Raw genomic sequence first — 12,972 nt, 5'->3', positions numbered from 1 at the left:
GACCTATGGGAGCTTCAAAACAAGTTCAACAGAGCTTGTGTTTTTTGGTAGCTCCCCAGGGAGTGCTTGCAAAGGACTAGGCTGGCTTTTGAGCAAGACCTCCTCTATGAGTCTGAAGCTGGCACCTTTCAGAAGGTGAATGGATGGCAGAGAGAAACCCTTCAATGCACACCTGTAGGCAGTCCCTGAGTTATCCTTACAGGTATTCTGATCTCGTTCCCAATCACTGCAAGTTTTGTGATTACTTCCTTTGCACTCCCCTTGTGTACCCATTTAGGGTAGTATGTGGTTCTTGTTCATTTTCCCTGGCCACCGGAAGGGAGGATGTGACCTAGTGGATATGTGAACAGACTGCCAACAGTCTTCAGCTGTTTTGTCCTCCCAGGTTCTCCCATCAGTGTTAACGCAGCCAGCAAGTGTTCTGATGATGTGTCCCATCGTTACTGCGTCTCTGAAGGGATGCATTTGTCCCAGACAAAGTGAAGAAGCTTGGCCTGAAGGGACGTATTTGTTCTGGGAGCCAGCAGCACCCACACTACTGGATTCAGCTGTTGTAGGTTTGTAATCTTCGTAGAAGCAGGAGAGAAAACACATCCTCAACTTAAGATGTATTTAAAATGCTGCTTTTTCTTCCTGATTTTGTGGCTGTGCTAGAAAGTCATTACATATGGATTTATTTTTCTTTATCTCTTGTATTATCATTGGCTTCCTTCCTTCCTGGATGAATTTATCCAGTGTTCTGATTGCAGCTCCTTTTTTTTTTATCACCTCCTGTCTATGTGGCTTGAGATTTTGTGTGTTTAACATAATTGAGCTGAGTATTTTGCAGCAATTGACAGTGAAGATAATTTTCCACTGATTGATGGGGTGGTTGCAGTGAATATTTTTGCAGTTTACTTGCTTTGACTGTTTGCTCTTTTGGTTGCAGACCTGCTTGATTTTTATTTATCCTTGTAATTATTTTCTTTTTTTTTGCCCTTTTATTTTATTTCAGTTTTGCAACTGAGCCACATATTAATCTGACTTTGGTGAAGGGAAACGAAGACCACACTTTAGCTTTTAAGAAACTTCCACAGGGATTCAGACAGCTGGTCAAAGATAAATCCAGTATGCAAACAGGGTCATGAATATCTTAATTAAAAGGTAACTAAGAAACAGGCCCCGATTCTCTGGGGTCTTTGACACAAAAGCGCAAGGTCAGCACTCACAGAGTGTGCCATTTAAAATACCAGGGCATCAAATATCTCTTCAGTTTCTTTCTTTGGACTGGACTTGGAATTTGATGGTAAGGAAGTGGTTATTTCTGGGCTCATGCACAGGCAACAACAGCAAGGAAACAGACAAAAAATATTTTAGATAGGTTTTTAAGGGAAAGTGATATTACATGGTTTTTAAACAAAAAAAAAAGTCTGTGATCTTCATTGGGACCATCATTGTCCTACAGGAGAGAGGGGTGAGTTTGGTATGCCTGGAATGTGGTGATCAAACTAGAAGAAATTTTTTAAGGCTTTCTGTGAACTAGGAAAAATAAATATTTTTATTGAAACATCTTTAATTCGGTTGTTAAGAGCAATTGTATTTTAGTGTGCTAACTGGCTGACACTCACACAAGTTTTAAAGCATTTTATATTGAAATTGCATCTGCTAAAAGGCTTAACCCAAAGCCTGAATCCTGCATGAGTCACACAGTGCTATTTTGAATACTTCTGCACATACTCTTCCTCAACAATAGGAGGATTTTCCCTAGTTATTATTGAAATAGGAAATTTTTCAATATAAAATAGGTGTTAACGTAGCTTTACATTAGAATGATGTTGATTTGTAATATAAAATAGTTTGGGTTATTTCAGTGCAAGTGTCTACATATACCAGCTGCTATGGCATGTTAATCAATTTTTGAGAAGTAACTCTTTTAGAAGTTGTATAGACAAACCCTGGGTGCTTGCCTGAAGAAAGAAAGATGATTAATTTAAACATTAAACACCAGTTGAGGTGATTAATTCTTAATGAAGTCAATGAAAAAATTATTTTCCTTGTATTCCCTGGAAGACCCTTTCAAAAGCTTTGCTTTCCAAAGCTTTCCAAACTTTTTTTTTTCCCCCCCTGTGTGTGGCACAGGATGCGACTTGGTTCACAGCAGGTAGCTTCATTAGTTGGCATTTCTGGTATAATATCCAGCTGTGGAAAGCTTATAAAATATTGGTATTTAGGTCATCTTAATTAGGCCTTGAAATAAAGATTTAAGATAAACTGGAATAATTGCAAATACTTCACTGCGGCTGAGCTTCTTCAGTGAAAAGAGGGAGTGATTCCCAGACAGTATGAACTGATTTCAACAGAGTTTCTTCAAATCCGCCTCTTTGGTGCTTCTTTGGCGGTGCAGGGAGTTGAACTGATTAAAACTAATAATTCTGGAGTGAGGTGAAAGATGTGGCAGTTTTTAGCTGTGTTGGGTGCTGGGCTGGATATCCTTGGTCTCACTGCTACCTATGCCAGTCCAGAGAGAGGATTGGCTGCAGTAGTCCCCATTTATATCACTGCAGGCTTCTGTGTGACCCATTCTTCTTCACTGATTTGTGGGGGATTATCTGCTTGCTTGCTTCCTTCCTTCCTGGATGAATTTATTCAGAGTTATGTTTATGTTATGCACTAATTGAGAGGGAGCTCAAGTATCAGTGCTCCTCTCCCAAGCTTGGGATGAACAAAGAACGTCCCCCCTACCATCCTTTGTGCAGACTCACTTGCCATGTTAGATACCCAAAATACTGCAAAATCACCACCAGTGAAAATCAGCGTGAGGTCTTTCATGCTAAGAGGGGTGGCAGCGATTTCCTTCCAGCCTGTGTTGCATTTGAGGTTAGCAAGAAAATCATGAGGCAGCATCACTGGTGCTGGATTTGAGAAGTTAAGACCAGCAAAGGAAGCCAGAGGAATCTTAAGAGTCAGCAGGCAACTGGATGACCAGCTGATGAAATACAGTTATGTGTTTCTGCCAACCAGCACGTCTGTCTTAACAACAGATGCCAGTGTAGGGTCTTCAAACCCGTGTCTGCCAAGTCATTGTCAATGAAATTGAGGATGGGGCATAACTTTGGACGAGGAGAGGCTTGGAAGAGGGCTGTAGTGGCGGCTGGAATATGCATCTGGTGTTGTACAAGCGCCTGGCATCTCACAGGCATCTAGAGGAAATACAGTGTGACTAATTTGATAAATTTAATAGGAAGAAGGTGGCAAGGTTGTACTGTTGTTTATCTCTCTTTGACTATCAACATGCCAAGTACGCTTTTGGCACTGTAACACCACAAGATGGGAGGGTGCCATTATTTAAGTGTGTTATTAAGCGTAATGACGTATAAAGAGGTATTAAAAAGCTGTCAGCTGTCATCTGCTGCATCAGTAGTGCTGGTAGCTGAAACTTCCAACTTTTGCTTACGGATCAATGAAACTGAAAATGGAGCGGGAGCTACTCCTGCTCTGAATCGCTCCCTATAAGAGCATTCCTGTATCTTCTCTGACTGTGGATGGAGCCAAGGGAGCACCCATAGGTGCAGGAGACAAATGTTTGGTCTCTTCTTGCTTGTCTATACCAGCACATTCTGAAATGCAGATTTTATTTTTTCTTAGCATTTTGAAGGTGTATCCTATCTTGCACCAGATCTTCTAAAATCCTAGTTTAGACAAAGCCTGAGGGGATTTAGGTTTGCATATTTTCCTAAGAGGATTAAGCTTCACACTTAGTTGATCTATAAATTGTTTGAGATTTTTTTTTTTATGATTTTCCAAGTACACAAAAAGCCACATACATATTCAAATTGTCCTGAAATCTGTTGTCTGGGGGTTAGTGATAGAGATCTAGTGTTTGAATTAATAGCAAACTGAATCACTGAACCTCAGTAAGATATTTTGAACTGAAAAACATTTTGGTAATCAGATTTGCAGCACGGCTGCAGGAACAGTTGTAGCAGCGCAGCTGAAGGGGCAAGGGAATTGCAAGAAGGATTAGAAACTGCTTACACTGGCATCAGAGAAAACAAATTATTGTGAAAATACAGCCCAGGAATAAATTAATGAGCATACTTCCAAGCATAGGAGTGCTCATAACGCTCTGGAAACCTCTTTGCTTGCAGATCAAGGGAGTAAGGCAGCTCAGTGGGAATTGGGCAAAAAATAATGGTAGTCTACGAATACTTTTCTCGTTTAAGTTCATACTCATTAAATCACTATTGAGGTGCTGTATGCCTCAGCAGTGGCCCCAGGGAGCGATGGGTGCTGGCATTCCTCCTGCCAGCCAGGTGCTGGGGCACGGTGCCCTGGCACTGCTGGCTGTTGCAGCTGTTTAACACCCATCGACGGCGGAGTAGTTTTCGTGATTGCCAGCTTAATTTTTCTTCAGGCGTCTGCAGGTGGGCTGTATCTTACACATTCATTTTTGGTATTTACAGTGTCGTTTGGAGGGCTGGGTGCAGTTCCTTGTTTTGTGCTGCTGTCAGGGTGTTTAAAGGTTGTGGAGCAGCAATTCCTACTAAAACCAAGCCTGTACTGGGGCTTCTTCCCTGCCTACTAGTTGGAAAACTTGTAATGCTAAGATTTCCATACTTCATTTCACTGAAGGTGGAGGAAGGATCTGACTCAGCCATAGGAAAATGGTTTAAAACAGAACTAAACTCACCTGTGCTGCTCACAGGGATGGCCAGAGTTTCTTTCTAAACTGCTGGTTTGTACTCAGTGCTACCAGCACTGTAATCTTCCATCTCTCTGCGGGACTCCTCACAGGAGTGATGAGCTTAACATCACTGAGAAACAAGTGGCATTTATCTGGTAAAATGGGCGAGGGGCAAAGAGAAGTGTGGCAGTGTGAATGACAGGCAGTCTCTGTAGATCTACATCTGCATTATTTTATCAAAGCACTGTATTTGTAGCATTGCAAGCTATACCACAGCACATGTGGGAATGGTGTTAGATGGGTGTTAAACCCTTGACAGAAGGGAGAAGGAGCTGAGGAGGAGCTGTTGCGAAGTTTCAACTTCTATCTCGCTGTAGAAGCTTGTATGGAGTACATTTGCTTCTGGTTAGAATCAAATAGATTAAGATAAGCATAAGGGAACAAAATGTATTAATATCCAGAGGTATGGCTTGGCTAGTGAAGGCTGGTTTGTTATCTTTGCTTAATCTCTCTGAGACTCTCTGAGGACTTTCTCGTGCCCTCTAATCAGAGGTGATGTTTTATGTTCTGTTTCCTCTGCAGACGTCGGCTGATCTCCCAGCGATCTTCTCTGGAGACTCTGGAGGACATCGAGGAAAATGCCCCACTGAGGAGGTCATTTTATTTACTCTCTCTCTCTGGCTTCTTGTCTGTAAAGCACATGCATGGACAGACTTGCTGTCCCCTCCCCCTGTTGAAAAGTGGCTGGGTCTTCACGTTAAGGTGTTCTTCGTAGTGAGTAAAAGTGTTGAAACCTATCAAGCCCTGCAAGGTTGTAGATGATATGAATTACACATTCCCTGGCTTTAGGTCATTAACAAAAAGTCAGTATTTAGGTGAAATGTCAGGAATTAAAATGTCAGATTTGATGAATAGAAAAGTGTAGTTGTCACCAATATGAATGGCTAGTCCCTAACATATGTGGTACTTTTAAAAAGTAAGTACAGATGGTTAATTATAGGGAGGTTTTTGAAGGCTGATATTTTTAGTATTTTTATTTTTTATGGATTTTTATTGTTTGTTCTCTCAGCACATACAATCTTGTTTTGGTTACCAGCATTACTGTCTGCATGTTGGCTGGTAGGTTTGTGACTGCTACCCCCCTAATAAATCTGCCCTCATCCTTATTGTATCAGCAGCTTCAGTGCGGTTTTGTTTCTGCATCTGGGAGACCACAGCTTACTTCTCTGGGGACCACAGTAATTAGTCACTAGGCAATCCTCTAGGGTAATGGAAAATGGAGCAACTGCTTAACAGTTCAGAAACTGGCTGGTCAGTAATCTGACCAATGCACGGAATGCTTCCAGGTCAGCTGTTCAGCAAGACAGCAGCCTAAGTTTGACTGTCTCTTTATCTTAGGACCTGTAATTCAGCTGCTTTAAATTGGTGTTTAGCCTATAGTCTTGTTTATCCACATGCAGATTGGCTGTCTTTCCCTACCTCGAAGCAAAGACTTAATAGCAGAGGCTGTACCAATTGGCCTACTACCAAGGCTTGATTATTTTTACAAAGCTTACTGTTGCATGCTTACCAGCATGTTATGAAGCGTTCTCGTAAGTAATTCAAACATGTATAATTGGCAAAAGATATAAACAAAGTACGGTTTGCCAGGCAGTATTTTTACTTGCTAATTTGCAGAATTGGTGGTAGGATGTCTCTCTTGCTGGTATTTTCCTGTGAAGAAGCTAACAAGACTAATTGCAACCAGAGGATGAGGGAATCTCAAGGATTTTACTAACAGGAGGAAAGCAGAAAAGCCAGAGCGATGGGGTCCTCCCTCTTGGGGTATGCCCATACAGCATGGTGGTGTTTGGGTACAGCAACAAGGACTGGCAGTCCCTGGTGGCTTGGGACCAGTGGTCTGTAGTTTCAGTCCAACAAAAGGACCTTTTGGGCTTGAGAAGCTGCTGAACTCTGCCTGTGCAGAGGAGAGGATGGAAAAATAGTTTAGGGAAGCTTAACGTGGAGGGACTGTACTCGTCCCGAGTGCCGGCAAAGGATGCTTGTCCCTGAGCTCCCGTGGAGGACACAGCAGCCTCGGTCCAGCAGCCCTGGCTGTGCAGGGAGCACGGGAGTTGCATTATCTGCAGTGCCTGCGCGTTGTGCCGTGCCTTGCAACAAAACTACGCCGAGATGAAACAGAGAAAGCTTTCACATGCGCTGTGGTTTCAGCTGATTAGAAAGAGGCAAGGGGGGAGGGAGGGAAGGATATTGCTGCTTCTCTCATCTCTCCTCCCTCTGGCAATTTCTTTCTGTAAGTGCAATTTATAAAGTGCATTCAGATGTAAAATAGATTTAAGGCTTAATGTTTTGAAGCGTAATTATTTTTTTTCCCCGAGATAATTTATTTTCAGTTGTTTTGCATACTATCAGGGACATGAAAAGTAATAGTTAGAGTTAAAAGCAAGTAGGAATTTTTCTTGACAATGGGAGATTTTAAACCTTTCTAAAATTAAAACAAGAAAGATCTTTCCTTAATGTCTCCTATATCAATAGCTGAGGAGGTTACAAAAGTGTGGGTGTTGATGCAAGTGGAAAAATTGCGTATTTACCAGGTTTTGGTTTAGTTTAATTTTTTTCCCTCTGAAAGCTTGGGCTAAGCTGTCACAGCAGATTACAGGAAGTTTTATTTTGCTGAGATTTTTTTATGATTTTTTTTTTTTGCATGAAGGGAGGGGGACAGTGGCTTTTCTTATTATTATTTTAAATATTTTTTTTTGTTTGAGCTGTCATGTTTCCAGACTTATTGTCTTTATTGTTCTTGCTGATTCCTAACACAGGGTGACTTGAATCATTTGTCTCGTCTTTCCTTCCTGCTTTTGTGCAGACTTCTTGGCTGTACAGCAGGGAACTGAGTACTTGTATTTTTTCTTTCTCTCCCCATCCCCACCCCCCGCAACTGATTTATTTTTCAGATGTCGGACACTCTCAGGATCACCCAGACCAAAGAACTTTAAGAAGGTTCATTTTATCAAGAACATGCGGCAACACGATACCAGAAACGGCAGGTACTGTGTGTGCAAAGGCTGCTTCTGCAAGGCAATCCATGGGGCATGAGGGAAGGGGCGGGATCAGCATCCCTGTGCAAGAGCACAGCGTGCCATTGCCACTCACCACATACATACTGATGGCCTCCAACACAGCCTGTGAAGGAGCAGGCTGCAGTGCACACTCCTTCCTCGAGGGAACTGCATGTCAGTGGAAGTGCTATAGCCTGTAGATCTTAAGACCTGTGTCTCCTTAATGCAAATAACCTGCATAAAAGGAAAATCGGTGGTGCTCTTGGAGTAAACCAGGCATAATCTGGTTGCATTTCTTCGAGGGTGTTGTCACATTCTAAGTGTGAGAGTTGGCACACAGATGAACCAGCCTAGACCAGATTTAACAATGGTTCAATGCTACTTCAACTGCATCTATTAGTGGATACAGAGTACTGGTTGGTAAATGCACAGCCAGGGATGGTCATGGCAAGGTGAGGCGTGGGATCCTTGTTTTCATGGCCAGTGTAGGCAGAGAGGCTTCCAGATAATGTGTGAGGGGTGCAGCTGTGGCTGCAGCACACCCCAAGCTGGGACATGGACTGCCCAGGTTCCAGCCACAGGCACCAGTGGGACCTGTACCGCAGGGATTGGCTGTGACTTCACTTACTGCAAAGGCATGGTGTTCCCATCAGCAACACGGATTCTTTATTGCAGTATCATCCAGCTCAGAAGTGAAACTAGCTCCTCCCTGCTTGTAAAGGAGATACCTGCCCTCTCTGATTTTCCAAAGACAGTTTCTCCATGTGCCGCGTGATTTTTTTTTTAATTCTTGTTCTTCCAAACCTGAATAGGTTTGAGCTAGGCCACCTGAAGAGATTGCATGTAGACTAAACTGGCCTTCAGAAAGTTGACTCTTGCATGTTCCTGTTCTCATGAAACTACCATGGCTGTGAACTGTGTATGTTCTGGTGGACTGGTCTGTGCCTGTAGCCTTTGACTTCCATCAAACATGGCACCATGTCAGTAGAAATCCTGACACTGCATTGAATCACAGGTTTTATGAATTGAATTCTGGTAGGTGTTACTTGGCTCAAGAACAGTTTTCTTCACTTTTATTCTCACGCATATAGTTAAATGCAGTGCAAGGTAGTAATCAACATAAATGTTGCAGAAGGTGGCCCTGAGAGGTTTTAGAAACGGCTTTTGTATCAAACAGACACACGCAGAACTATTGACTTGACTGTTGTCTGACTAGCAGCTGATTATTGTCTTTAGAACAAATGCATGTGGAATCAAATGCTGAAAAGCAGACCTCTAATTTTAGTCCATTTTGTGCATAAGTAGATGTATGCTCTTGGAATTTCTTACAGCAAAAAATACTTATAAGGGATTATACAAATTCCACAGAGAATGAGTAATTTCTGACTTGTGTATATAAAATCTATGCATAAACTTGATAGAAATGCTACCTGCAAAAGATTGAATAAATATTTGATTTGTCAACTCTTTTCTCCGTGTTTTGTAAGAAGTATTTGTAGCATATATGCAACATTTCATCTTAATTCACAGATCAGTCATTATGCCTGACAATATAACTGAGTATTTTTCTTATTAAGAAAACAGTGAGGAAGCTTCTGTTATTCAACTGGCTTCTTATCTTTATCAGCAGACACAGTTTTCCAGAATATTTCCACAATCATAATAAAGATCTCTTTATGTAGAATACAGATACAATAAGACACAGTTTTGGAAATAGCTTCTGTCCTTCAGTTGTAGAGCCACAATGATATTAGCTAAAAATAAAATATGAAGTTAACACTTTGTGTCACTCCTATGTCTAGCAGTAAGTAAGCTGATCCCAGACTCTGTTTTTCTAAGTGGTCTGAATGCAGTTGCAGTCACTGAAGTTAATAGGCATTCTGGATGAAGAGGACCTCTAGAAATTTAGGTGGATCTGCTTTATGTCTTCATCATAAAATCAACAGTGTTTCTGAGTACCTTAAGACCTTTAAATCTGGTGTCCTCCCCAGTTTCCTGTGACACAGAGAAGCACAAGTATTGCAATGGATAGAAAACCCTCCTGAGGCTCCTTTCCATGCCTGAAACCTTGTCTCAAGAGGGCTCATGCATGGTTGTGCAGGACACAGGTGCTGAGCTAGGCTGGAGTCAGGCTCTCTGAGCTCTCTGCAAAATCCCTGACCGACCCTTCTCTCACAGCCTTTCACTTAACTTGAGGGACCCAGCTCTGAAGACATCTACACTGAATATATTTTTGGGCAGTGAATTTGGTGACTGGGCTTTAAAACAGCTAGCACGTAATTGTTTCACTGGCCTGTGAGTGTCACAGCAAAGAAAACTGCGGTGTGGGTGATGGCTCAGGGCTCCTCTCTCTATTAACTGCCCTTACTTGCGGCTCTCAACCTGTAAAGTGATGTGTCCTTTTCCTGCGGCACTGAGAGCTCTTCACCTCTCAGCCTTGTGGATGACACATGTGGAGTGACGATGCTCTGGGTCCAGCCTTTGTCAGTCCAGCAGCAAGGCAGGATTAACTGTGGTTGAAATAAGAGTTCAGCTATTTAGCACAGAGAAAAAACACCTATACTCAGGCCAGAGCTTATCAGCTAGTCCTTGTAAAGCTTCCTGTTGATAGCTCCGTGCCCTGGTTAAACCAGTTTCTTTGGATTTGTAGGACGTGGCTTATTAAAGGAGGTAGAAAATTAGGTTTCCTAGGCTGTATTATCAAAGCAGTCTTGTAAAATAGCACAAAATAAACTTTCCCATACAAAGACAAAGATAAGTCAACCATAGCATACAAACTAGTGCAGGTAGTCACCAGCATGTGGTTTTACCCACTTCACTCAGCAGGTTTATTGGTGATATCCCTCATAAACTCTGAAGCAGAAGAGTAGCAAAAACAAGCCACCTAAACAGCAACCTGAGCCAGCTGAACAAACAGTTAATGGTGAAAACAGGACAAGAACATTTCTACAGTTATCGTATAGAGCAAATATAAAAAGCAGTAAAACAATGTTCCTCTCCCACCCCCATGCCATTGCTTTCTCGGGTTTTTTGTTAGTGTACACATGTAAATGAAGGCCAAGCACCATCATGACAGGTCTGTTTTGCTGCCCTTTAAGTTGTGGATATGCTCACACATGCAGTCCAAGAGGCTGACTATTTGTAGCATCCTCACAGTTCATAATTCCCCTCAGCCACCTTCTAACAGCCCTTGAATTTGTGAGACTTCAAAATGAGAGCTGCTACCCAGACAGCATCCATGATTTGTTTGTTTACCTTTGCGTGCTGGGCAGCAGGGCCCTGGCAGTCAAATATCAACCAAAGAGGAATGAGAAAAGAGACTACAGTATTTCACATGTGAATGGTGTATATGACATATATCACATAGCCTGATCACAGCCTTTTGGTGCAACACCATGAAAACTAGACAGACACTGAAGAAAACAGACATTATTCTTCAAATCAAGCAAATTACTGATTCTGTTGAGAACTTTGTGGTCAGTAAGTTTTGCATAGCATACACCTCATAAAGAAATTGGAAAATTAGCTTTTACAGTCTTAGACCTTTGCACATTGTCAGAACTCTCTTGCAAAATAATGGTTACTCTGAACCATAGTAGTTAGTACAACATTTCAATGAAATGTGAGAATTAGAGAGTGAAAAGCTTTTCTTGAAGTGATTCTAAACATGTCTAGGTGGCACAATTGGAATCAGGGCACATAAACCCACTCTCAGACAGCTTTTGATGTCAGAGATAGCTCATTCAGAGCTGCACAGGATCGTAGGTTTGTTGAAGAGTTGAAATACAGGAAAATGCTCTTCTCCTGTAAGCAATAATTCCGTGTTCTTGAACAGCAATGGCTTCCACCTCATCTTCTATTCCAAAGCATACTTTGTGACAAGTTTCTGGACTTCCTGCTCAGCAAACCTTTGCAGGCCTTCAGAATTTTTTTTACTTCCATGCATGTTGTCTGACCTCTACATAAAATGCTGGTGTTTATCCCTCCATGATGAGCATCTGACCACTGCCTTCCCTGCTTCCCTTCCAGTCCAGCTCCTAAGGCTGTTTTGCATCAACCTCCTCCAGCAGCTCTGCAGATGAGGTTTCGTGGCATCCTGGCAGTGGAGGCCGTGGGCTCCTCTCACACTCTGTGTGGGAGATCTTTGTGTAAAGAGGGCCCGCCGGTTTACGGAAAGAGAGGCAATCCTTGGGTCCCAAGGGAAAAAAAATCTGAAAAAAATACAGGCTGGGCTGGTGCTCTTTATTTCCTTTCTTGTCTGATTCCTTCTGATACACACAGTTCTGTGGTAACTTCCTACTGTTGTCTTTGCTTGTGGACGTGGAAGCACCAGTTTGTTTTTCTTTAAGTATTAAGAGTTGAGTGGTATTTTTAGGGAGGTGTAGGGCGTTGGTGGAAGAGCTGTATTTCCAGAAGCAACCAGAGGGAGGGGGGTAATATGCTTAGCGGGTACTGTGGTTTTCCGAATTCAAAGATGCTTTCTGATGTCAGCCTCGAAATCTGTGCCAAGTTTCATACATCAGCAAACAAGGCTTCCAGTGAACAAGCAAGCTGTTGTGAGTAGCAACCATTCAGCAATAAGCAGTGGCAAGCACAAAATTAATCATATGCCAGGGCTTTTTTGCTTGTGGATTGCCGTTCTCAAATGTGAAAAATTATTCCCTCCTGCTTTGTAACTTACTGCTGCACCATGAGACCATCTTACAGGATCTGAGATTTACCATAGGTAAGCAGTGTTACAGCATTCAGACAATAATGAAATCATACTTCATCTGCTGCAGGAGAGCTTCCTGAAGGTTTGTGCATGTTTATTATTAGAAACCCTCCTTTATTATAGGGTAAATACCCCTTTGCTTTTAAACATGCCTCTGAGGAAGAAAATAGGATTACTATAACAGAATGACCCAGGAGAAGGAAAATCAATCATTCTGCATTTTTCCAAGCATTATGTGCAGTGGCTCTCTTGGGGAGCTAAACCTTTTCCAAGAACGATGACTAAGCTGGTCCCTTAAGGAAACAGTGTTTTAATAACAGCCTAACTGGTATGGGATTTATAGGTACTTATGCTGGTTTTCGGATAGTAAAGAACAAAATATCTTCCTAGGGTTTGTTTTCCAGCTTTGGCCAGTGCAGGACAAAGGACGAAAAATTCAGGTGAAATCCTCACATACAGATCTGTGGGAGAGAAGGTCAGAAAAATCAATGTTGGAGAGCCAAGCGAGGAAGTGCAATAGCCCTGACAACCAACGT

General features: G+C 42.2%; 1 protein-coding gene across 2 annotated transcripts in view; it reads left to right on the top strand.

The window, feature by feature from the left end:
• The window catches only part of CABLES1 (Cdk5 and Abl enzyme substrate 1), a 72,018-nt gene that overhangs the window by 30,111 nt on the left and 28,935 nt on the right, over positions 1–12,972 (top strand). For both annotated transcript variants that reach the window (XM_050330875.1, XM_050330867.1), the window contains exons 2-3: positions 5,246–5,317; positions 7,618–7,710. In XM_050330875.1, the coding sequence (XP_050186832.1) occupies positions 5,246–5,317; positions 7,618–7,710 (165 nt within the window). The remainder of the gene's footprint in view (positions 1–5,245; positions 5,318–7,617; positions 7,711–12,972) is intronic.

This window comes from Myiozetetes cayanensis, unplaced genomic scaffold (genome assembly GCF_022539395.1).
Source record: "Myiozetetes cayanensis isolate MyiCay16 unplaced genomic scaffold, myiCay2020 scf1, whole genome shotgun sequence".
NCBI lineage: Eukaryota > Metazoa > Chordata > Aves > Passeriformes > Tyrannidae > Myiozetetes > Myiozetetes cayanensis.
This window is presented reverse-complemented; position numbering and strand designations above follow the sequence as displayed.